At 40.5% G+C, this 26,283-nt stretch overlaps 1 protein-coding gene across 1 annotated transcript in view; it reads right to left on the reverse strand.

Moving 5' to 3' along the window:
* The window catches only part of Ros1 (ROS proto-oncogene 1, receptor tyrosine kinase), a 125,813-nt gene that overhangs the window by 65,829 nt on the left and 33,701 nt on the right, over positions 1-26,283 (reverse strand). Inside the window, exons 13-21 of the mRNA XM_085843349.1 lie at positions 21,045-21,541; positions 12,828-13,040; positions 11,847-11,957; positions 10,378-10,556; positions 9,070-9,261; positions 3,421-3,521; positions 2,115-2,329; positions 1,484-1,644; positions 963-1,107 (exon numbers count right to left, since the gene is read on the reverse strand). Of these exons, the coding sequence (XP_085699475.1) occupies positions 963-1,107; positions 1,484-1,644; positions 2,115-2,329; positions 3,421-3,521; positions 9,070-9,261; positions 10,378-10,556; positions 11,847-11,957; positions 12,828-13,040; positions 21,045-21,541 (1,814 nt within the window). The remainder of the gene's footprint in view (positions 1-962; positions 1,108-1,483; positions 1,645-2,114; positions 2,330-3,420; positions 3,522-9,069; positions 9,262-10,377; positions 10,557-11,846; positions 11,958-12,827; positions 13,041-21,044; positions 21,542-26,283) is intronic.

A 26,283-nucleotide genomic window follows, 5' to 3' on the forward strand; every position in this document is an offset into this window, starting at 1 on the left:
CCCTCGGGGATACAATCAAGTTCACGTTCAAAGAACTGCACTACCAAAGCTGGAAGCCCAAGACAATGTTAAAGCCTACCTTGGTCCAAATGTTTCCTGGGGCAGAACAGTGCCCATTTTCCACTATGTTCCTGTTATGAGATTCATTGGTAAATATTATTTAATAAATCGTGCCATAAAAAATTCACTTCTGAGTGGATCTGTCTACTGAGCTCTTACTACTTGCTGGGTCCTCTACCAGAATTTTATAGAAGTTCAATTAGTATGATACAATCACTAACGAGTATTTGCCAAAAATACCTTCAATGAGATTAATGAAGCTCCAGTAGAAACTCTGAATTAGGTTCTTGCCACTCAGTAGCTATTTGTTGCAAGTCTCTAGTGGGCTTCCTCTATCACTTCCACAGACAAGATTCTAACCGCTGTCTTGGCTGTCTTGTGTACTAAGCTGTGTGGGATCAAGCATAGGTGGTAATTAACTTTTAATATAAGTGTGGTGCCTGTAGGTATGCTTGGTATACTTCAAAGTGATATACATCTTTGAGGATAAGGCTGTTGTTTTTTTTTTCCAAATATATTTCCAAGAAGCACAAAATCTGAACGCCGGCTTCTTATGCTCAGAACCCTGAGTTGCCAGCATTGTTAATACCTGCTGGTCTTCAGAGCCCATCCACCTAGTAGAATGCTTCAGAGACCTTCCTGAAACTTGTTTTTGCCTTTTGAATATTAGTACAGTACAAAAAAGAGTTCTTAATCTTTCAACTATTCATCCTTGGAATATATTTAAGGGTTTATTTTGATTTTACTATTCTAATCTCCAAGAAGTCAAAAATTATTGAACCGATACAATTCTATAAAAGGGAAAGTTATTTTATCTAGTACTGACTATCCATTCCAGACCAGGCAGAGGAAAAAAAAAACTTGTGTCTTATTATTGTTTTAATTTTCTTTTTTAAACTTACCTGATTCAGGTGCACGAAATGATAGAGACGTTTTTTGGCCCTTTCCCCAGTAGGTGTAAGGAGTGACAGAAAGATTAAATAAGGTATAGGGCTCCAGTCTTTCCACAGTAAAAATAGGTAAAGACTGTTGTTCAATAACCAGGAACTAAAATAAAAGCACAAAGCGTTTTTAGAGAAAAAAATTATTAACTTTTGTACTCATAACTAACAAAAATTTCTAAATTTTAGTTTACTTCTAAAATCAAGACTTGAAATATTGGACATGCAAATTTTGAGCATTGTTATGGTTCTGAGAAAAACCAGTTAAACCTGAGCCAAAACTGGAATTAGCACAGAGCAGAGACTGCTGCACATGTGTTCTCATGGGTGCTCGCATGTGTTCTTCTGGGGGTGTGCTTAGTTAACCACATGCTGTGGCAAAACAACCAAAGAGGTGTGCTTGGCTAAGTGTACAAATCACATGTACACTGCTACAAGATGAGGAAGGTCCTTTGGGAAATAGCACTGAACCAGCAACATACCTTAGAATGAGTGCTAAATTCTACACTGTAGAAAACAATGCCCCAGTCCACCGCAGGGGGCTCATTCCACAGGATTTGGAAACTTGAAGTGTGTCCTTCAATTCGAAATGAAGACTCCTGAACAGGATCTGGGATAACCTTGGGAGTAGAGGAAAAGTTTCCTGTGGGATGAAAAAGAAAGAAATGGTAAGAAAAATAAGCACAGAATCATGGAAACCCAGCAGAAATTACTAACACTTAAAATTAAAACCAGGCTTGGTGTTGCATGCCTGTCATCTCGCCAGAAGGTGGAAGCAGAGAGATTTAAGTTTAAATCAGAACTTTAAGGACAGTCTCAGATACAAAATGAATCCTAGGTCAATCTTGGCTACTCAAGACCTTGTCTCCAAACAAACAAATAAATGTCAAATTTTTCCATTCCTTTTAAAGTACCTTTAAAGTTGTTTTTAAATTTTGCAGGCAATAATTTGTTTAAGATTAAATTTGCTATACACAAATTAAAAATACTGATATTTTAATAATACTAAATACTCTTTTTTTCTCAAGAGTTATGTTGAACAAGGGAAAGTACCTATCAAAATACCTATTGAAGAGAAGCATGAAAGTAATAGGTATGGATAAAATATTGTACCTGGCAGAGGCTTGAGAGATGTCTGTATAATTGTGAACTGATTGAATTTCGCTGGCTCCGAAACAGACACACTGGTTCTCTGACCTATTTCCTGTGCTGTAATGATCCTAAAGCCATTGATCCAGAAGAGCCTACCACTGTAGTACATCAGTGCATTCTGGGAGATTTCAGAAGTACTCCAGGCTGCAAACTCTGTGATGGTAGCATCCCCACCACTGTTAAGACATAATACCAATGAATGTGCATCTGGACTGAGAGGGAGGACTGGGGGATACAAGCACTCATCAAATTATGTACTTCTAAATACATGCATGTCTGTGAACACATAAGCAAAAAAGAAATTTGCAACAACTTTCAACATGTGTACTTACTTTCATATAAATTGATTTTAAATTTTTTCTTAAGTTACCAAATTTCGTCATTATTAATAATTATATACATACATGTATATGTATGTTATGTACATATTACAAGAATATACAAAAGTTTCAGACTTCAACAAATCCTTGTGGTTTGGGTAACGCTGACATCACAACTTAAATTGTTTACATGTAGTTTTTCTTTTGTGTCCATCACACTTGCAGTCACAGAAGAAAGACCTAGTGCTAAGTTCTTGCAGGCCTTGGGGAAAAGTTGCCATTGAGAAAGAAAGCCACAAAAAAAAAAAAAAAAAAAAAAAAAAAGGAAAAAAATTGCTATTTCTTCAAAAGGCTCAATGAGGCCATATGAATGGAGGCAGAGATCTTGGAATAACCAAGGACTTACAATAACCCAACACTAGGGACAGCACAATTACAAGGATTTTTTTCTTTTTTTCTTTTTTTCTTTTTTTTTTAAGAAAGTCTATTGAGGGATGTTGGAAAAGCAGATGTCCAAAGCCCAAAGAAATGGCTCCACTCTAGCATTTATAAGAACCCCAATCCACAGATACACAAAATAGACACTGGCCTGGGAGAGCATCCTTCTGATCTACACAATAACTTCACTCAGTCATCTCACCTGAAACCTAGTTCACATAGAACCAACAACAAGGGGGGAAAAAGCCTGCATGCCCTCATGATTATGCCCATGCTGCTTTGTGAATGAATGGATTTGCTATTGGTATAAGCTGATACTTAAGCAGAAGGGTAAGCCTGAATACAAAGAATTAAACCGCTCATTTGACTGTTTATAAAAATGAGCATAATACAAAAAATTCTGTGTATAGATGAAGCCTATCTCCTTTCATCAGGGCTTTCACAAGAAATAAAAAGACCTATTTAGAAAGGCAGGGCATTCTCTTCGAGCCTTCCAGGGATCATCTTACCTCCATCCTCGAAGAACAGCTGTGTACAGATGAATACACTGATTGTCCTGCACCAGCCAGTACAGGAGCCCATCACTGAGGTCTAGTGTTAGAGCAATAACCTGAACAGAGAATAAGACAAGAAAGTGAGCCAGGCCTGAGGACATAGCTCAGTTGTAGAGTACTTGTCTAGCATATTTGAAAACATCTGTTCAATCCTATATGCTGCAAAAATAAAAAGAATACTGAACAATAGAAATTTTATCTCAATTACTAGGTTGTGCCCTATCATATTATGATCCCTGGGGATGACACTGAACCTCAAGGATGCCTTAAAACACCCCCACATAATTCCAGTTTGCCACAGGGTCGAATGAATGTAATTCCAGTACTCAGAAAGTGGAGGCCATAAGACCAGGAGTTCAAGGACAGCCTCTACTTCATAGAGAATTGAAAGCTAGCCTAATCTATGTGAGACTCTATTCCTTCTCAAAACAAAACAAAACAAAAACAAAAACACTAAAACTAATATATTTTCTGTTGATTGCACCCAAAAGTATTCTGACACACAGTTTATAAAGATGTATACATGTAGAGTGTTCATATGTTGTAATTAGATAAACAAGTGTATATAAAGCCTCATTTCTAGGTAAAATGTGAAAACTACCCATTATAACTTTTTCTTTGTCTTCTTATTGAGACCCACATCTTACTTTCATATCTGTTTAGGTGGGCCCTGAGGAAATACTGTTTGTTATAGGAAATAGAGTGCATAAGACAGAAGAAACTATTGAAGAGATCTTTCTGTTGTTTGTTGCTTTCTTTGGCTTTTATACTTGTGTTTCAAATAGCTGAGAATAGTGGAGGTGTCCATAGCATACATAGAAGCCCAGAGGCATCAAAAAGGGTTAAAATGGTGACTTCATCCTTAGCAAGATACAATAGTTCTTAAATAAATAAATGAATAAATAAATAAATAAATAAACAAACACAGAAGCTCTAAAGAATGATGAAAGCCAGGTGGGATGGGAAAGATCCATGATCCTAATACTTGGAAGTGAAAGTAGGATTAACAGGAGTTGAAGGCCAGTCTGAGACCCATTAATAAGGAGGAAATAAAGAGGAGGTGAGGAAGAATGGAAGATAGCAAGGATTGAAGGGAAAGAGAGGAAGAAGAGAGGAGCCAGAAAAGAAAAAGAAAAAATCATGAATCACTGGAAACCTTAAAAGAACTCAATAAAATGTCCCAGAACTACAAAGCACTTCCTGACAGTTTGCCCTTCTACGAAGGAAGCATCGTAAAGTACCTGACCAGAGGACCTTCACTTGTCATGCAACCACAGACCAATCTGTCTGCCAGAGAACTCTACTGATTCCTTCTCTAAGGGAAGGTGAAGAACACTTTCCAGGTTTTAGAATGGAGTCCTGCTTTTGCTTCTTGCTGCTTTCAGATGTGTTGGGGTTTGTTTTGGTTTTGGTTTTCAATTAACCTGATTTTTTTTTTTGGCTTTTTTTTTTCTTGTGTGTAGTACCTGTATGTGTGCACATGTGTGTGTGTTGGCCAGATATCAATGTTGGATGCCTTCTTTAGTCACTCTCTACCTTATTTTTTTTTTTAGTATAGAATAGAGTTTATTCAGGGCATGGGGGGGGCGTTTAAGAGGGTAGTAGAGGCAGAGAAAGGCAGAGAGAGGGAGAGAGGAGAGAAGTGGAGGCCGGACAAGACCATGTGGATAGAGGTGGGAAGGGAATGGGGAGAGACAGGGAGCAAGAGTGAAAGAGGCAAGAGAGAGAGAGAGGCAAGAGTAAGAGTTCTACCTTATTTTTTAAAATAGGGTCTCTCACTGCACTGTAGCTCATCCTCTGACTGGCCAGCAAGCTCCGGGATCCACTTGTCTATGCCTTCCACTAATGCTAAGGGTACAGCCACATGCCTCTGTGCCTGGCTTTGCCTGTGATGCTGAGGTGAAGCTCAACTTCAGATCTTTGTCTATTTATAATAAAACACACTAGAGATTTCTAAACTAAGAAACAACTCCCCCTGTTTTAACAAGGGATTCTGTAAGTCTTTGCCCAAATGCAACAAAGTATCCAAATGATAACGAAATCCCAGATGTTGGGCCAGTCTCCTTCCTGTGTGTCTCTCCAAGGTTCCATGTCTAAATAAACCTAGAATGTGTCCCATATGTCCCTGTAACAATTATCACATCTAGTAAAAGCTGATACAAACTAATATGCAAGTCTAATGCTCTAAGTTAAATTTGTCAAATATGAAAAAAAAAACCATGTTAGAGGATCTCCTTTTTTGAATTATATAATTGTGTCTGTCTTTCTACAGATAATTGGGTGACTCTTTTCTTACGTCTGCTGATTGGAAGCAGCTTGTGTCTGTGATCAGTCCACAAGTGGCATGAAGGAAAGTCAGTGAGCTATATAGAGGGATTTGCCCAGTGAAAAACAGTATCAGTTCAAAATTCACAGAAGCAAGCTGAGGAGATGGCACCATTGGTGAACTACATGCTGTACATGACCTGAGTTCAGATCCTTTGCCTCCATGCAAAAGCTAGGGTGACTCAGTGCTTATTTATAATGTCAGTGCTACGGAACCACAGCAGGTAGAGCACTGGAGTTTATTACCCAAGCAGCCCAGCTGAACTGATGACCTCCAGGCTCCATTAGGAAACTTTGTCTCAAACGATAAAGTGAAAAGAACCAGATTATAAGAGCTGTTGCTGAAGATAACACATATCTTGGCTGTATGGACAGGAAAACCAAGCTAGAACTAAGCTGGAAGGAAGCTTTCTCCCTCGGGGCTAGATTTCAGAGTCCAGGAAGGTTTTTTGCAAGCCATATGGAGAAAAGGGCATTGACAGCCTCACCTCATTTGAACCCTAGCAAGTATAAGAACAACTTGATGAGCAATGTGTGTCCACTTGTGCAATAGTAACACTACTACTAAAGGACAGGGTGTAACCAACTTGATCACTGGATTTGAGGCTCACTGCACAGGAGGGAATCCATGCCCTGTACTGAGGACCTCATTAAGAGGAACACTCCTCCACTGTTGGTGGGATTGCAAGCTTGTACAACCACTCTGGAAATCAGTCTGGTGGTTTCTCAGAAAATTGGACATGGTACTACCGGAGGATCCGCAATACCTCTTCTGGGCATATATCCAGAAGATGTTCCAACTAGTAAGAAAGAAACATGCTCCACTATGTTCATAGCAGCCTTATTTATAATAGCCAGAAGCTGGAAAGAACCCAGATGCTCCTCAACAGAGGAATGGATACAAAAAATGTGGTACATTTACACAATGGAGTACTACTCAGCTATTAAAAAGAATGAATTTATGAAATTCCTAGACAAATGGTTGGACCTGGAGGGTATCATCCTGAGTGAGGTAACCCAATCACAAAAGAACTCAAATGATATGTACTCACTGATAAGTGGATATTAGCCCAGAAACTTAGGATTCCCAAGATATAAGTTACAATTTGCAAAACACATGAAACTCAAGAAGAACGAAGACCAAAGTGTGGACACTTTGCCCCTTCTTAGAATTGGGAACAAAACACCCATGGAAGGAGTTACAAAGACAAAGTTTGGAGCTGTGATGAAAGGATGGACCATCTAGAGAATGCCCAGGGATCCATCCCATAATCAGCCTCCAAACGCTGACACCATTGCATACACTAGCAAGATTTTGCTGAAAGGACCCTGATATAGCTGTCTCTAGTGAGACTACCCCGGGGCCTAACAAACACATAAGTGGATGCTCACAGTCAGCTATTGGATGGATCACAGGGCCCCCAATGGAGGAGCTAGAGAAAATACCCAAGGAGCTAAAGAGATCTGCAACCCTATAGGTGGAACAACATTATGAACTAACCAGTACCCCAGAGCTCTTGACTCTAGCTGCATCTGTATCAAAAGATGGCCTAGTCGGCCATCAATGGAAAGAGAGGCCCATTGGACTTGCAAACTTTATATGCCCCAGTACAGGGGAACACCAGGGCCAAAAAGTGGGAGTGGGTGGGTAGGGGAGTGGGGGGGAGGGTATGGGGGACTTTTGGGATAGCATTGGAAATGTAAATGAGGAAAATACCTAATTAAAAAAAAAAAAAAACTATGTCAGGGCAATCATTAGAACCTAGAGGAAGAAATAAATACTGTTGTTTAACATAATTGACATAGCATCAAATTGCCTTCTAAATATCTATGTTTATATCTATAAATAAAGTAAACTTTCAGCCTTAACCACAGAAGTCTCTTTCCTGTTAACAATTGAAGTAGAAAATATCTGATAAGAAAAAGGGAAAAAAGTATACTTTTAAACAGTTAATAAAACAACAACAACAACTGAAGTAGAATTTCTGGTTTCCTTGGAAAACAGTTGTGACATGTGATGTTTTTCTGAAAGCTGCCTTGTGAGAGGATGTTTTGCTGAAGAAGACATGTTAGAGGGCATGTTTTGCTGGAGCAAACACTTGGGAGGGATCATAATGTTTAGAAAGAATATAAATATAACCCCACAGACAGTGAGAGGATGCCTTGCAATCAATGCTTCCCTGGTCTTCATTTGTTTTCAATTCTGTGGTATTCTTACTCTTGCAGCTTCCACTGACTCATGCAAATTTGGTGGATGGAGCCTTGCAGTTTCTGCTGGATCAAGTGCTGCTGCTGATTTGTGTTTGGTGTTTGACTGCCCAAAGTTCAACTTCTAAGCAATTCCACAACCCCCTTTTCCTATTAACCTTGTTTCTCTCAACCTCTTGTTGGTGGGCTAGAAGGTAGATTTAAAAGTGCTAGTTAAAGTAGGTTTTGAAAATTCTAAGCCTACAAACAATGGCAAATGTAGAGACTCATGGCTGCCCAAGGAGTTAAAAATAAGTTAGAGATGATTGCTCAGAGTCCTTTACAAGACATGTATTCAATGTCCCCTAAGGCTCAGTAGCATTTCAGAATACAGGTAGAAAGAATTCAAAAGCTCGAAGACAGAACCAAGAGCTATCAAATGATGTCTTCTGGGTGAGACATAGCTATTGGACTCATGAACAACTAAGGATACCTACATTCAGTCCACACAAGAATGTGCCCTTCAACAAGCACGTATGGAGGAGGAACTCAGGGGGCCTAACCAGCACTGTTGAGCTATTGGCTTCTATAGATTTGGGAAGAGAAAGAACATTGCCTTTAGTTGTGGATCCACTCGTGACCCCACTTGGCTCCAATACATAGCTCCAATCCAACGATCACACCAATGGTCCTGGTTAAAGTAAATCAGTCACTGAACAAACCCAGAAGCCATGAACCAAAGAAAGTGACTGGTAGGAATGAGTGGGGATTGACAGGGATGTGAGAGAAATACATAAAGGAGGAATCAGAGTGCATTGTATACATGTATTAACATTAAAACGCTGCCCACTGTGAACCTACTCAGGATAAGGTAAACTACAAAGATCTCTGTTTTATATCTGAATTGAGTAATTAATCAGTTCTGACCCCCATATAAGGTGTAGGGAAATACTGGTCATACTGTGATCTTATTCTAACAGTGATCTTATTCTAATTCTATCTCAACTAAAGTAAGTGGCGGCAGCACTGTCACAACTATAGAATGACCACTTAGTGTCATGAAATAATTGCACCCTATTTTTATTTTGTCACCTTTTTTCCAGAGAGCCAGGGCTGAGCCTGTAGTACAAGAGAACTTTCTCCATTGAGTCTGGTGCTTTCAACTGAGTAGAGTGTTGTCCAATAGAGATAGCCACCAACTGAATCCACAGCCATGTCATTCACCAACAGCTTCACATGAGTCACAATGTCCGTGTGTCCCGTCAACACAGACTGCCTTTGGATCTAGAAAACGTGACAATATTGCCAGATAATTCTTTTGAAATGGCATCATCACCTCTGAATGGTGAAATCCAATCAATCATTAGTAAGTTCTCTCCCTCATTCATATGTTCATTTATTCATTCAACCACAGATATTCATCAGCATTCTGTGGTGCTGGCTAAGACTTTGGAAATGATGGCAGACATGGCAAAATATCTCCATAGAACTTGTTTATTTTCATGTCTAAGAGAAGTAAGTTGAGTTAAAACATTCAGTTTTCATAATTATATATCCAGTCAGAATACCTATGGACACCTTATTTTTTTTCAGGGTCTCTATAGGTAGCAGCATGGCTGACCTAGATCTCATACCAGACTGGCCTTGAACTGAGAGATCCATCTGGCTTTGGGATGGCATCTGTGTGTGATTAAAGCAATGTACTACATGAAAGTGACAATTTTGGTATTTGATTGGGGCTGGGACTGGATCTCAATGGAAGAGCATTGTCCAGCATGCACTAGGCTCTCTTTATCACCATGAACCACCAGGAGGAGGAGGAGGAGGAAGAGGAGGAGGAAGAAGAGGAGGAGGAAGAGGAGGAGGAGGAGAAGGAAGAGGAGGAGGAGGAGGAGAAGGAGAAGGAGAAGGAGAAGAGAAGGAGAAGGAGAAGGAGAAGAGAAGGAGGAGGAGGAAGAGGAGGAGGAGGAGGAGGAGGAGGAGGAGGAGAAGAGAAGGAGGAGGAGGAGAAGGAGAAGGAGAAGGAGAAGGAGAAGGAGAAGGAGAAGGAGAAGAAGAAGAAGAAGAAGAAGAAGAAGAAGAAGAAGAAGAAGAAGAAGAAGAAGAAGAAGAAGAAGAAGAAGAAGAAGAAGAAGAAGAAGAGGGAGAGAGAACTTACCTAGACTGAGAGGAATATACATGTCTTTATAGATGATGAGCCTTCTCCTTGCTCCTCTTTACTGTATATTTTCCTGATTTTAATTCTTATAATTATTGAGTACTATTACATTCAAGGCACTGTACTTTTTTAATCTTAAAGTACTAGTTCCCAGGCCTGGAGAAATGGCTCGATGGCATGCAAGTCACTGAAATGGGCAGGCATTTACTTTAGAGCACCCAAGATGTCAGGCTCTGACTTACCACATATGTCTTCCCAGCCCAGTAGAGAAAATGACCCAGCCATTCAAAGGCCAAAGCCCCAGCTCCTACAATGCTGGGTATGTGATAATTCTCTGAGATATCCATCCCATTCAGAGGCCGCACATAAACGTTGCCTTTTGTGTCACTGTAGTAGAGGCTGTTGTTGTACCAATCCATATCTCAAAACAAAGACAAACAAATAGCACTTATCTCCATGTGTGGAATAGAAGTGGAATGAGTCAATCACCCTGATGCCTGTAAACTCTAGTATTGACATAACTATTGGTGAGAACTTATGGGTCTGTCAAGAATATTTCAGTAATGGCTGGTTGTGGTGGTACAGTCAGGCCTTGGGAGGCAGAGGCAGTTATATGGCTGCATATTTGAGACCAGCCTGTTCTATATAGCATGTCCCAAGCCAACCAGGGCTTCATGGTGAGAACCTGTCTCACACACACTAAAAAAAGAATATTTCAGTAAAATAAGCCCCAAATCTCAACCCCTCGAACCCAGAAGAGGAACAAAACCACACAGATCATCTGTCTGATGTTGTCTGAGGTACTTTGTGATCTAATATGACTCCCAAAACGGTGATGGCAAGTTAGCATTTTCTTAGATCCCATGAAACTGTCTGCTCTGTCTGAGGCCTTAAAGATCAAAGAGAAGGAACCAAGTTTGCAAACAACTCCAGGTCACACTCTTTCCACTAGCTTCATGCTGACCTCCTAAGTCCAGCTCACTGTTGGGTGGAAATGCTGTTGTCAGCTTAAGGAACAAGTCAAAACATAAAATAAGAAGGTAACTATAGAAGAGATCATCTTCAGGCAAGATTGTTGTCTCACCACTTTAGAAAGAACACTTCTAACAATAGTGCCCTGTTGCAACCTCAGAGTCCTCCTCGTCAACAGTTTTTCCCAATACTCTGTTTAAAATGCTATGCTGTAATCTTCCTGTTTCTAGTCTGTAAATCATTTAAGAAAAGCTGTCTTAGCAGAACAAAACAGATGGTTCTTAAGGGACAATATTGATACATTGAAATTCATGAGATCCATCAAAGCCCTTCTGAAGCCAACACAATAAATAACATCCCTACCTAAGAGCTGTCACTTTTTTTTAAAGATATATTTATTTCACTTATATGAGTACACTGTAGCTAGGTGTCTTCAGATACACCAGAAGAGGGCACCAGATCCCATTACAGATGGTTGTGAACCACCATGTGATCGCTCACCCTAAACCTAACCCTAACCCAGGACCTCAGTGCTCTAAACCGCTGAGCCACCTCTCCAGCCCCCACCACACCCCACCCCCACCACACACACACACAGCTGCCACTTTCTTAATAATAGTTCTGGCAAAATCCTTGAGTCATTGTTGCCCAGGTAGCAGGAACTCAGTTCTTTCTTTGCTGAGTCACCTGACAAGGCGCCAGAGTAGGACCTTACACCTGGGTAAGAGAGGGTGTCTACCTGACACGTTTCCTACATCAGAGGACAGAAATTCTCCTGGACCAAAACTACAGAGTGGTTTGCTCCAGAGCCCATCTTCTTTCACAGCCATGATGAATGGTGGCTCAGTAGCTATATGGTAAAATAAAAAGAAATTAACAACAACAACAAAATCACATAAAGCATACTTTTTTTTAAGGCAGGGTTTTTCTATGTGGCACCAGGCAGGCATCAAACTCATAGAGACCTGCTTGCCTCTGCTTCCCATGTGCTGTGATTAAAACTGTGTGCCAACACTCCCAACTATAGCATACTTTTTTTAAGCATAAAATGTCAACATGTCTCAAATGTAGTTTGAGAAAAGATTACAAAATAACACAAGCGATTACATCTGTTTAGTAGAATCATCTATCCTGTTACATTTTATTCTTATTTTTACATAAATATTTGAAATGTAGTATAAAGAGGAATACACACTTATGCTACCTCTATAAGAATGACTCATAGTGCCATACCAGAGACCTGTGGTCACTTCACTATCATCACAGCCACCCTCCCTACCCACCATGACTTTTTTCTACTATTTTGTTTAGAGAATCCAGAAGCAATTATGATATATATGTGTGTGTGTGTGTGTGTGTGTGTGTGTGTGTGTGTGTATAAAAACCATTTCTTTCAGCTGAGATAGTGAAATTTGGTGTTATTCATAGACCCTTCAACTTCTCCAAGACCTAATAGATGACTAAACTAAGAAGAAATCAATGAAGAAGAAAATAAGATTTCTTCAGATCTGTCTTGAAGTGTTAAAGATATTAGATAAGAAAGACAAATATTCACAGTGGTTTATTTGATTTCCGCTCTCAGACTGAAGATTCACCCTCAAGAGATCAACACTGCTCATTCTTATCTCTTGATAACATTTGAAGCAAGAAACTGTAAGAAACACTCAGGCCAAACCCTTTACTGTTCAGATCACTTTCTAGACCCATGCCCTCTTCTTACCTGGTACCAAGGTGGTACCCACTGATGGTGCTGACCAGGGGCCTGGGCCTTTAGGAGAACTTGCTCTCACAGATACAGTGTACTTTGTAGAACTCTGCAGTTCGGGTACATTAAGCATGGTCCCGCTTATGTTCGAGAAAACTTGAGTGGTTTCAAGGATGTCCTGGGAGTAAACTTTGACTTCATAAGTCCAGTTCTGCCAGGCGGAAGGACCTAAATAATGTTAAATAATGTCATTGTCCAGAACAGCACCATGAGGACAGACCAAGGAAGTCTCAAAACTGGCCAGTTACCTATCTCAAATGCAGAGCAATTAGTAGTCATGCTTGTTGTACTAACTGGGTCAGTGTGATGGTAAAGGTGATGGCCATGCCAGTTCCTCCCAGGCCACCCACTTAGCTTTATGGAAGCAGACAGTATTTCTAGCAAGTAAGGCTGTGAGAGTGTAAAACTTTTAAAAACAGTTTTGAGCTTGGATTTTACCATGTATCCCAGGCTTGCTGTGAATTTATAAACCTTCCTGCCTCAACCTCTCAAGGACTAAGATTATAAATGTGTGCCACCAACCCCAGCCAAGAGTGTCACCCTACATATTGGAGGGATTCTCGATAACACTACCAGGTATAACCAGACTCTTAATTTAAAATAATAATAATAGTAAATTCTAACATAATTACAAGAGGTGAAATCAACTTGGGGAGGGGAATATAACCTGCCAATTCATTCTCAATGTGTGTGTGAAAAATCAGGAGGAGAAGGAGGTACCCTCATGTATCCCAAGCTAGCCCCAAGCTTCCTACATAGCTGAGGATGACCTTAATCTTGAACTTCTAACTCTCCTAGTTCTACCTCCTGAATTACAGGTGTACCACCACATCCAGGTTATGCATTGTTAGGAATTGAACTCAGGGCTTGGTGCATGGTAGGCAAGCACCCTGAACTACATCTCCAGCCCTCATTCTCAGCTATTTTTGGAGGTATGTAGCAAATAGGCACATTCAGTTTGTCATAAAGTAAAAAATGTCAAAGTTTACTAAATATTACTGCCTGATGGATCAGAGGCTGGCAAAAGATGGTTCTCAGGGCAAAGGTGTTCACTGCCTATTTCAATCAGGAAAGTTATGCTCAACAGCTTTGGCTATCCATTTATGGCTGGTCTATAGTTCTTTCCACAGCAACACAGAGTTCAGCAGTGATGACAGAGACCAATACCCAAATAGCACCAGGAGGGAGTGAGCCTCCCAGGAGTGCGGACAGGCCTGTGAGTGCAGGTAGGATCACCACTGCTATTCAGAGGAACCAGTCCGGAGCCCTCAGGACACAGGAACTGAGGGGCAGCCTGGAACAAGAGCCTTCCAGGTCTCTGTCAGCACCTAGAGCTGATCCTGGGCCACAGAGCTACATACACAAATACCTCCAAGAGAGAGAGCTGGTCACCCAGGATTGCCTACACACCTGCAAGCACAAGTAAGACCACTACTTCTCTTCAAATTCCTGGCCCAAGAGGGACTCTTACAGAGCCACCAGGAGACAGGAACCAAGGATAAGCTGGGGACAGGATCCTTCTAGTCTCTGTCTGACCCCAGAGCTGACCTTGTACCACAGCTCTCCATATCCAAACTCCTCCCAGAGAGAACTGGTCTCCCAGGAATACTGAAACACAGGCTTGCAGGAGGGACAAGCCAAAGTCAGAGACAGCAAGACGAGCTAACACTAGAGATAGCCAGATGGCGAAAAGCAAGCACAAGAACATAAGCAAGGGGAACCAAGATTACTTGGCATCATCAGAACCCAGTTCTTCCACCACAAAAGAAACCCGGCTACCCCAACAGACCAAAAAAGCAAGGCTCTGATTTAAAAATCACATCTTATGATGATGATGATGATAGAGGAATTTAAGAAAGACATAAATAACTTACTTAAAGAAATACAAGAGAACACAGGTAAGCATGAAGAGGACCTTAAAGAGGGAACACAGAAATCTCTTAAAGAATTACAGGAAAACACAAACAGGTGAAGGAACTGAACAAAACCATCCAGGATCTAAAAATGGAAATAGAAGCAATAAAGAAATCACAAAGGGAGACAACCCTGGAGATAGAAAACCTAGGAAAGAGACCAGAAGTCATAGATGCAAGCATCACCAACAGCATACAAGAAATAGAAGAGAGAATCTCAGGTGCATAAGATACCATAGACAACATTGACACAACAGTCAAAGCAAATGCAAAATACAAAAAGTTCCTAACGCAAAACATCCAGGAAATCCAGGACACAGTGAGAAGACCAAACCTAAGGATAATGGGTATAGAAGAGAACTTAAAGGGCCAATAAATATCTTCAACCAAATTATAGAAGAAAACTTCTGTAACCTAAAGAAAGAGATGACCATGAACATACAAGAATCATACAGAACTCCAAATAGATTGGACCAGAAAAGAAATTCCTCCTGTCACATAATAATCAAAACACCAAATGCACTAAACAGAGAAAGAATATTAAAAGCAGTAAGGGGAAAAGGTGAAGTAACATAGAAAGGCACACCTATCAGAATTACACTAGGCTTCTCACCAGAGACTATGAAAGCTAGAAGATCCTGAGAAGATCTCATACAGACCCTAAGAGAATACAAATGCCAACACAGATTACTATACTCAGCAAAACTCTCAGTTACCATAGATGGAGAAAACAAAATATTCCATGACAAAACCAAATTTACACAGTATCTTTCCACTAATCCAGCCCTATGAAGGATAATAGATGGAAAATGCCAATACAAGGAGGGAGACTACACCCTATAAAAAGCAAGAAAGTAATCTTTCAACAAACCCAAAAGAAGATAACCACACAAACATAAAGATAACATCAATAATAACAGGGAACAACAATCACTATTCATTAATATCTCTTAACATCAATGGACTTAATTCCACAATAAAAAAAAATAAAAACTAAAACTGGATACGTAAACAGGGCCCAGCATTTTGCTGCATACAGGAAATGAACCTCAGTATTAAAGACAAACACTACCTCAGAGTAAAGGGCTGGAAAACAATTTTCCAAGCAAATGGTCCCAAGAAACAAGTGGGAGTAGCCATTCTAATACAGAATAAAATAGACTTTTGACCTAAAGTCATCAAAAAAGATAAGGAAGGACACTTCATATTCATCAAAGGAAAAAATCTACCAAGGAGAACTCTCAATTCCAAACTTCTATGCTCCAAATGCAAGGGCAACCACATTCATAAAAGGAACTTTATTAAAGCTAAAGCCACACATTACACCTCACACAATAATTGTGGGGGAATTCAACACCCCACTCTCATCAATGGACAGATCAGGGAAACACAAACTAGACAGAGACAGAGTGAAACTAACAGAAGTTTGGGGCCAAATGGATTTAAAAGTTCTCTATAGAACATTTCATCCAAAATCAAAAGAATATACCTTCTTCTCATCACCTCATGGTACCTCCTTCAAAATTGACCATATAATTGGTCACAAGTCAGATCTCAACAGATATCAGAAGATTGAAATAACCGCATGCCTCCTATCAGTTCACTACAGATTAAGGCTGGTCTTCAATAGTAACAAAAACAACAGAAAGCTCACACACACACATGGAAAATGAACAACCCTCTACTCAATGATAACTTGGTCAAGGAATAAAGAAAGAAAGAAATTAAAGACTTTTTAGAATTTAATGAAAATGACAATAAAACATACCCAAACTTATGGGACACAATGAAAGCAGTACTTAGAGGAAAAGTCATAGTTCTGAGTGCCTCCAAAAAAGGAAGTGGACAGAGCATACACTAACAGCTTGACAGCACAACTGAAAACTCTAGAACAAAAAAAAAAAAAGGCAAATTCACCCAAGAGGAGTAGATGGCAGGAAATAATCAAACTTAGGGCTGAAATCAACTAAGTAGAAACAAAAAGAACTATACAAAGAATCAACAAAACCAGGAGCTGGTTCTTTGAGAAAATCAAAAACATAAATAAACTCTTAGCCAGACTAACCAGAGGGCACAGAGACATTACCAAAATTAACAAAATTAGGAATGAAAAGGGAGGTATAAAAACAGAAACTGGGGAAATCCAAAAAATCATCAGTTTCTACTACAAAAGCTCATACTCAACAAAACTGGAAAATCTGGATGAAATGGACAATTTTCTAGACAGATACCAGGTACCCAAGTTAAATCAGGATCAGATAAATGATCCCATATTCCCTAAAGAAATAGAAACAGTCGTTAATAGTCTCCCATCCAAAAAAAGCCCAGGACCAGATGGGTTTAGTGCAAAGTTCTATCAGACCTTCTAAGAAGACCTAATTCCAATACTCTTCAAACTATTCCACAAAATAGAAACAGAAGGAACTCTAGCCAACTCATTCTATTAAGCCACAATTACTCTGATACCTAAGCCACACAAAGACCCAACAAAGAAAGAGAACTTCAGACCAATTTCCCTTATGAATATCGATGCAAAAATACTCAATAAAATTCTCGCTAACCAAATCCAAGAACACACCAAAACAATCATCCATCATGATCAAGTAGACTTCACCACAGGGATGCAGGGATAGTTCAATATATGGAAATCAATTAACATAATTCACTATATAAACAAACTCATACAAAAAAAACCCCATATGATCATATCATTACATGCTGAGAAAGCATGTGACAAAGTCCAAGACCCCTTCATGATAAAAATCTTGGAAAATCAGGAATTCAAGTCCCATACCTAAACATAGTAAAAGCAATATACAGCAAACCAGTAGCCAACATCAAACTAAATGGAGAGAAACTTGAAGCAATCCCACTAAAATCAGGGACTAGACATAGCTGCCCACTCTCTCCCTACCTAGTCAATATAGTACTTGAAGTCCTAGCCAGAGCAATTAGACAACAAAACGAAGATGTCCCAACCGGTAAGAAGGACACATGCTCCACTATGTTCATAGCAGCCCTATTTATAATAGCCAGAAGCTGGAAAGAACCCAGATGTCCCTCAACAGAGGAATGGATACAGAAATTATGGTACATTTACACAATGGAGTACTACTCAGCTATTAAAAAGAATGAATTTATGAAATTCCTAGCCAAATGGATGGACCTGGAGGGCATCATCTTGAGTGAGGTAACACAATCACAAAGGAACTCACACAATATGTATTCACTGATAAGTGGATATTAGCCCAAAACTTAGGATACCCAAGATATAAGATACAATTTGCTAAATGCATGAAACTCCAGAAGAATGAAGACCAAAATGTGGACACTGTGCCCCTTCTTAGAATTGGGAACAAAACACCCAGGGAAGGAGTTACAGAGACAAAGTTCGGAGCTGTGATGAAAGGATGGACCATCTAGAGACTGCCGTATCCAGGGATCCATCCCATAATCAGCTTCTAAACGCTGACACCATTGCATACACTAGCAAGATTTTGCTGAAAGGACCCAAAGATAGCTGTCTCTTGTGAGACTATGCAGGGGCCTAGCAAACACAGGAGTGGATGCTCACAGTCAGCTATTGGATGGATCACAGGGCTCCCAATGGAGAAGCTAGAGAAAGTACCCAAGGAGCTAAAGGGATCTGCAACCCTATAGTTGGAACAACATGATGAACTAACCAGTACCCCGGAGCTCTTGTCTCTAGCTGCATATGTATCGAAAGATGGCCTAGTCGGCCATCATTGGAAAGAGAGGCCCATTGGACTTGCAAACTTTATATGCCCCAATATAGGGGAATGCCAAGTGGCCAAGTAGCACCTAAAGAAATGTTCAATATCCTTAGTCATCAGGGAAATGCAAATCAAAATAACCCTGAGATTCCACCTAACACCAGTCAGAATGGCTAAGATCAAAAACTCAGGTAACAGCAGATGGTGGTGAGGATGTGGAGAAAGAGAAACACTCCTCCATTGCTGGTGGGACTACAAGCTGGTACAACCACTCTGGAAATCAGTCTGGAGTTCTTCAGAATATTGGACATAGTACTACCTAAGGACCCAGCTATACCACTCCTGGGCTCCCAGAAGATGCTCCAATATGTAATAAGGACACATGCTCCACTATGTTCATAGCAGCCTTATTTATAATAACCAGAAGCTGAAAAGAACCCAGATGTTTTTTAACAGAGGAATGGATACAGAAAATATGTTGCATTTACACAATAAAGTACTACTCAGCTATTAAAAACAATGAATTTATGAAATTCTTAGGCAAATGGATGGAACTAGAAAATACCATCCTGAGTGATAGAACCCAATCACAAAAGAATGCACATGGTATGTATGCACTGCCTGGTAAGTAAGCCCAGATGCTCAAAAACCCAAAACACAATTCACAGACCACATGAAGCTCAAGAAGAAGGAAAACCAAAGTGTGGATACTTCCGGTCTTTCTTAGAAGGGGGAACACAATACCCATGGGAGGAATTCAGAGACAAAGTGTGGAGCAGAGACTGAAGGAAAGGCCATCCAGAGACACCCTCACCTATGGATCCATCCCATATACAGTCACCAAACCCGGACACTTTTGTGGATGCCAGCAAGTGCTTGCTGACAGGAGCCTGATATAGCTGTCTCCTGAGAGGCTCTACTAGTGTCTTACAAATACAGAGGTGGATGCTTTCAGCTAACTATCGGACTGAGCACATGGTCCTCATTGGAGGAACTAGAGAAAGGACCCAAGGAGCTGGAGGGGTTTGCAACCCCATAGGAGGAACAACAGTATGAACCAACCAGTACCCCCAGAGCTCCCAGGGACTAAATCACCAACCAAAGAGTATACATGGAAGGACCCATGGCTCCAACCACATATGTAGCAGAAGATTGCCTTCTCAGTCATCAATGGGAGGAGAGACACTTGGTGCTGTGAAGGCTCCAAGGGGAATGTGTAGGGGAATGCCAGGGTCAAGAAGCTGGAGTGGGTGGGTTGGTGAGCAGGGGGAGGATGGGAATAGGGGGTTTTTGGTGGGGAAACCAGGAAAGGGGATAACATATGAAATGTAAATAAAGAAAATATCTAATAAAAAATAGAAACGTAAAATAAAAAAAAAAAAAAAGAAATAAATCCAGGGGAAAAAAGAAAGAGAATCAAAAAGAAGTATGCTCATCCCTAAAAAAAGGAAAAGACAGAGACTATCCATTCACAAAGCTGAAATCATTTGCCCCTTGTGTTGGTCTGAATGAAAATGACCTCCATAGGCCCCCCAGAGACTAAACCATCATCCAAAAGCATACATGGGCTAGATCTAGCCCTACACACACACACACACACACACACACACACACACACACACACACACCAGCTTGGTGTTTATATGAACTTCCCAACAACTGGAGCAGGGCTGTCTCTGACCCTGTTGCTTGCCTGTGACTCCTGTTCCCCTACTGAGCTGCCTTGTGGGAAAGGATGTGCTTAGTCCTGCAGTGACTTGATAGGCTAGAGTGGGTTCTTACCCAGAGGGATGCTCCCCCTTCTCAGACAAGAAGAGGAGGGGGTGAAAAGGGGATGTGCAAGGCTGGGGGGGGGGACTTGGAGGGGACAGTGAGCAGGATGTAAAGTGAATAAATAAGTAAATTAATGGAAAAAAATGAAAATGCTCCCCCATAGACTCATAGGGACTGGCATTTTTGGAGGTGTGGCCTTTTTGGAGGAAATATGTCACTAGGTGTGGGATTTGCAGTTTCAGAAGCTCAAACCAAGCCTGGTGGCTCACTGTCTCTTCCTACTGCCTTGCCCATCTGAATATAGAACTCTCAACTACCTCTCTAGCAACAAATCTACCTGTGTGCCACCATGCTTCCCACCATCACGATAATGCACTAAACTTCTGAATGTTATGTCAGCCCCAATTAAGTATTTCCTTTGTAAGAGTTGCCATGGTCATGTTGTCTCTTTCCAGCAATAAACTCCTAAGACACCCTTTTTTTCTAAAATGTTCCAGAGACTACTTGCTTCCTACCATATGCATTCTGTCTATCCATAAATGGAGAGTCAAGTTTAGAAAGCTGTGAGGAAATGGCTGAAATTCATGCAAGCCCCAAACCTCAGTCTATATCCACCTGGCTAGTCACCAAACTAGGAAGTCAGTACATCTCATATGTCCAAATATGGATGGGCTATTCTTTTGTGGTCTGCCCATGGCGTATAAAGACCCTCCTACTACAAGTCTAACAATAAATGCAAGATAAGTGCTCACTGGCTCCTATGGCGAGAACAGGAGGCTTCCACTGAATAAGGGCCTCTCGAGAACCAAACAGAACTGAGACCTCCTGTGGATGTCCTGGCAGAGGGTATGACTGGACGGAGGAGCCAAAGATGACCAAGTTACCAAACCCAAATTCTTCTATGTGACTCAGGTCACATCCCACGATGAATTCATTGAAAGACAGGGAGTCCTGCTGAAAAATGGCCTTGCCATCTGTAATGAGGAAGTCATTGTTTTCACAAGCAAAGCTCTTCACATTCACAAGGGGAACCCAAGGCAGGACCCGGTGGAAGGCAGAGCCATCCAGAAACGTTGACATAAAGAGCTGCATGGTGTCATTGAAGTAAATGATTCGCTTGGATTGGGGCTTTACTGCAAAGTCCTTTAATGTGCCACTCTCCACAATACGCACAGCTTTGGTGTCCCTGCCAGATGGCAAAGGGAGATTGACTCTGTAGATGCCGTCTCTCAGGAGATAAAAGACATACCTGACAGAGAGACAAAAATAAAAGCCTGATATAAATCAGCACAAGGGTGACTTTGTAACCTTGTGAGATAATTGCTGTGCTCAACCAGTACCATGTATCCCAGGACTTCCCAAGGGGCAAAGTGACAAAGGTCAGAGCTGGACATAAGCCCTACTGATGACAGTAGGAAGTTGAGAACTCTATCCTGTTTTATGATGAACTTTTAGGGACTTTCTAAAGAATCAGAGTTAAAATAAAAAGGTATCTCTAAAGATTTTAGAAGTAAGCCTATTATGTGAAAATCACATAGCTAGGGCTGGAGATATGGCTGAGTGAGTCAAGCACTCCCAGGTAAGCATGAAGAGCTGAATGTGGATTCCCAGAAGTCATGGGAAAGCCAACCTCAGCTATGCACATCAGAAACTCCAGTGGTAGTGGAGATGTAAATCCTGGAGACTCATTGGCAAACAGCCTACCAGAAGATGCCAAGCTGTGGGCTCAGTAAGAGACCCTGGCTCACAAAACAGAATGTGATAGAAGAGGGCACCCAGCTTTGACCTTTAGTCACCAGACAAGTGCACACACACACACAACACACACACACACACACACACACATTTCTAAACACATTTCCTCTAGACTATCCAAATTAATTGTTTTGTTTTGTTTTGTTTTTTGTTTTTCAAGACCGGTTTCTCTGTAGCCCTGTCTGTCCTGGAACTCACTCTGTAGACCAGGCTGGCCTCGAACTCAGAAATCCGCCTGCCTCTGCCTCCCAAGTGCTGGGATTAAAGGCTTGCGCCACCACGCCCAGCTAGACTATCCAAATTCTTAAGTCAAATTCTGACAATAAATTTTCTCATGCATTGACAATGATAAATAGAAGAAAAGAAAAGAAAAATGTAAGCCATTTGTATTTTGCTACAATTAACAGAACTACTTTGTATCTCAAGTGTTCTAAACTTTTGACAGTATCTGTCTATAAGTGAGTCAGGCAAATACAAGTGTTTCATTTTATAAACAGTAAAGAAGTACCCAACAAGTACTGACAAAGATGCTGAGCAGGGCCACCCAACTATCAAGAGATGGAAGCCAACAGAATAATTAAAGATGTATGTCCAAAGGGCTAAAGAGGTGGCTCAGTGGTTAAGAGCACTTTCTGTGCTTTCAGAGGACTGGAGTTCTAGTCCAAGTACCCCTATCAGGGTACAACAGGGTACAGGCTCACAACAGCCTGTAACTCCAGGGGATATCAGGCCCATAACCTCTGAAGGCACCTGTACTCAAATGCACACATACATATACACATAAAAATAAAATAAATACATTTTAAAGATGCATATGCTATGTGAGGTCTATCCTCATAGCAATGAGCAGGTAATCTTTTAACATGGAAAAAGAAAACACATGGCTCAATATTTAACAGAAAATCAAACATCAGCATAGATTTTTAAACCAATGGAGCTAGGAAGATGGTTCAGCAGTTAAGAGTACTTACTGCTCTTCTAGAGGACCTGGGTTCAATTCTAAGCATCACAAAGTTACTATCAATAACTTCAGGTCTAAGAGATATGACATCCTTATTCTGGCCTCCTCAAAAAACAGGCATATAATTGCTGCACAGACATATAGGTAAGCAAAACACTCATACACAAAAAAATAACTATATTTTAATTTAACTGGTATGTAAAATTACTAATTGATAGCTGATTTAGAATTTGTGATCATGAAAATAGGTGCTTGGCCGGGGGTGGTGCCACATGCCTTTAATCCCAGCACTTGGGAGGCAGAGGCAAGCGAATTTCTGAGTTCGAGGCCAGCCTGGTCTATAAAGTGAGTTCCAGGGAAGCCAGGGTTATACACGAAAAGCCTGTCTCGAAAAAAAAAAATAGATGCTAGCAAGTTCATGCAGTTTAATATATCTTATCATAACTGGATGTCTTGTTACATTCCAACTTGGATCACAACTATTGAGCCATTTTTTTCTTCTCATTACTCAGTCCACTCTTATTCCTCTTACTGATCTTCCCAGATCTTTAAAACTGTGCTCACATTCTAGCCTAAGGTAAAACCCTGAGATACAAGCTCACTTTGAGTTATAAGTTCCGGTTGATTGCCTCAACAGAAAGTGTTATCAGACCAAAGGAATGGCTCTTGATTGTCTACCCTACAAAATTCAAAACTTGTTAAATGTATCTAGAGAAACTTAAAAGAACAGCAGTCTCGGTTAAGAAAGCCCAGTCCTTGGACTGTGGCAGGGAAGAAAGCAGAGCTTCAGGCTGGATCACTACAGGAAGAGGAAAGAAAAGCAGGAAGAAGAAAGGAGAGAGAGAAGAAGAAACCAGAAAGGGGAGAGGGATGCAAAGGGTGGGATAAAGGGATGGGTTAATATTTCATGTCAAGCTGAAATTCCTCAAGGGCATGATGCAGTGGTACAAAACTAACTGCACGAAGGACAGCACCGTGAATGCCAGGACAGTTGCAAACCACTGCACAAATTACGTCTCCTATAAGACCACAAACGTGCTGAAAGGTATGTGCTGATTTTTATAGAAACTGTCCTGTCAAGGTAGAAGAAGATCAGAAGGCAGGGCCTGATACAACAGGACTTATCCTGGTTCACTGCAAAGCAGCTTAGATGATTGCTGATCAACTTGTGTCCCAACTTCCCTGTGTACAAAGGCACCTACCTTAGGATAAAATGATTATTGGGAGAAAGAGCCTAGAAACAAGTTAAGTTCAAACAAATTGGTATAAACTCTATCATGATGATCGTTTTAGATCACACTTCAAAATCTAAGCACAAATCCGAGTTATTCTAATAGGAGATAGGAGACACTGATTATTCGCTGTGCTGTCCTAGGAAGGCTGATTTGGTGAGTGAAGTTCATTATCCACAGAATGACTTATGGTCTGTAACTACGAACAACAGAGCATTCCATCCATTCCATATGCTCTTAAACCCTCACAAATGAGAGAAATCAGAACTGGACGAGACGAGATTGGGTGCATTCAGGTGGTGTGAACTAATAATTAAACTTTTCATCTAAAACTTGAAAAACCAGACAGTGGTGGTTTTAATTGGAAGGTTTACTGTGATGGTCTATGCCATTAAATCCAGCAGTCTGGAGGCAGGTGGTGCACCTTTAATCCCAGCACTGGGAGTTAGAAGCCAGTCTGGTCTACAGAGTTAGTTCCAGGACAGTCTGGGCTACATTTAAAAATCAAAAGTACCTGGCAAACACAGAAGTGGATGCTCACAGGGCCCCAATGGAGGAGCTAGAGAAAGTACCCAAGGAGCTGAAAGGGTCTGTAACCCTATAGGAGGAACAACAATATGAACTAACCAGTACCCCCAAAGCTCCTGTCTCTAGGTGCATATGTAGCAGAGGATGGCCTAGTCGGCCATCATTGGGAAGAGAGACCCTTGCTCTTGCAAAGATTATATGCCCCAGTACAGGGGAATGCCAGGGCCAGGAAGCAGGAGTGGGTGGGTAGGGGAGCAGGGTGGAGGGAATGTATATGGGACTTTTGGGATAGCATTTGAAATGTAAATGAAGAAAATATCTAATAAAAAATTGAAAAAAGGAAAAAATTGAAAATGCTAGAAGAAAACAGAATATTCTTCGAGACACGGGTAGGAAAGAACTTTCTAAACAGAATAGGAACAAGCCCTAAGTATCAGTAGACAGAACTACATGGTTTTAAAATGTATGCACAGCAAATTATATTATCAACAGAACAAGTTAACATCCCATAGAATGGAAGAAAATCTTAACCAGCCACATTTCAGAAAAGGGGATAAAAATCAAGAGTTTACAAAGAATTGCAGAAACCAAATACTAAGGAAATAGAACTGCCAATCAATAAGTAGAAGAATAAATTCAATAGTTTTCAAAAGAAGCACAAATGGCCAATAACTATTTTTAAAAGTGTCTAGCTTCAGCCAGGCAGTGGTGGCACATGCCTTTAATCCCGACACTTGGGAGGCAGAGACAGGCGAATTTCTGAGTTCGAGGCCAGCCTGATCCACAGAGTGAGTTCCAGGACAGTCAGGGCTACAGAGAGAAACCCTGTCTGGACAAAACCAAAAAAACAAAACGAAACAAAACAAAACAAAACAAAACAAAACAAAACAAAACAAAACAAAACATGTGTCTAGCTTCTCTAGCAATGAGAGAAATGCAAATTACCACTACTTTGAAATGTCACCTTACCACACTCTGAATGGCTGTCATCAAGAAATCTGACAACAAATGTTGAAGAGGGTACAAAAAAAGAACAGAGATTGTTGTTTCTGTGTTTATTACTGTATTGCTTGTCATAGCAAGGAAATGAAACCAGTCTAGAATGGATAATAAAAATATGGAACACATACCAAATGAAATATTTTTAACATTATTTAGTAATAATATTCAGTTGTAAAGAAAAAAATGAAGCCATGAAATTTGTAGGAAAATGGATGGGTATAGAAACTAAGTTACCCAAACCCAGACAGAAAAACACCACCCGTTCTCCCTCATATGTGGATCCTAGTCTACTGTGTACATGCAGATGCATAAGCAGCTGTAAGTGTAGGTGCAGTTTAACATTTCAAAAGGAGTCTAAGAAAGGGCAGCATCATGATATGAAGGAGGATAAAATTCGGTCAAAAGGACACATGAATCGTATATATACATATGCATATATATATATACATATATATATATATATATATATTTCTAGTTTCAAATATGTCATAGCTTTCCTTTTTGTGCTGAATA

Source organism: Mus caroli, unplaced genomic scaffold (assembly GCF_978045245.1).
Source record: "Mus caroli unplaced genomic scaffold, Mus_caroli_1 scaffold_9, whole genome shotgun sequence".
Classification (NCBI taxonomy): domain Eukaryota; kingdom Metazoa; phylum Chordata; class Mammalia; order Rodentia; family Muridae; genus Mus; species Mus caroli.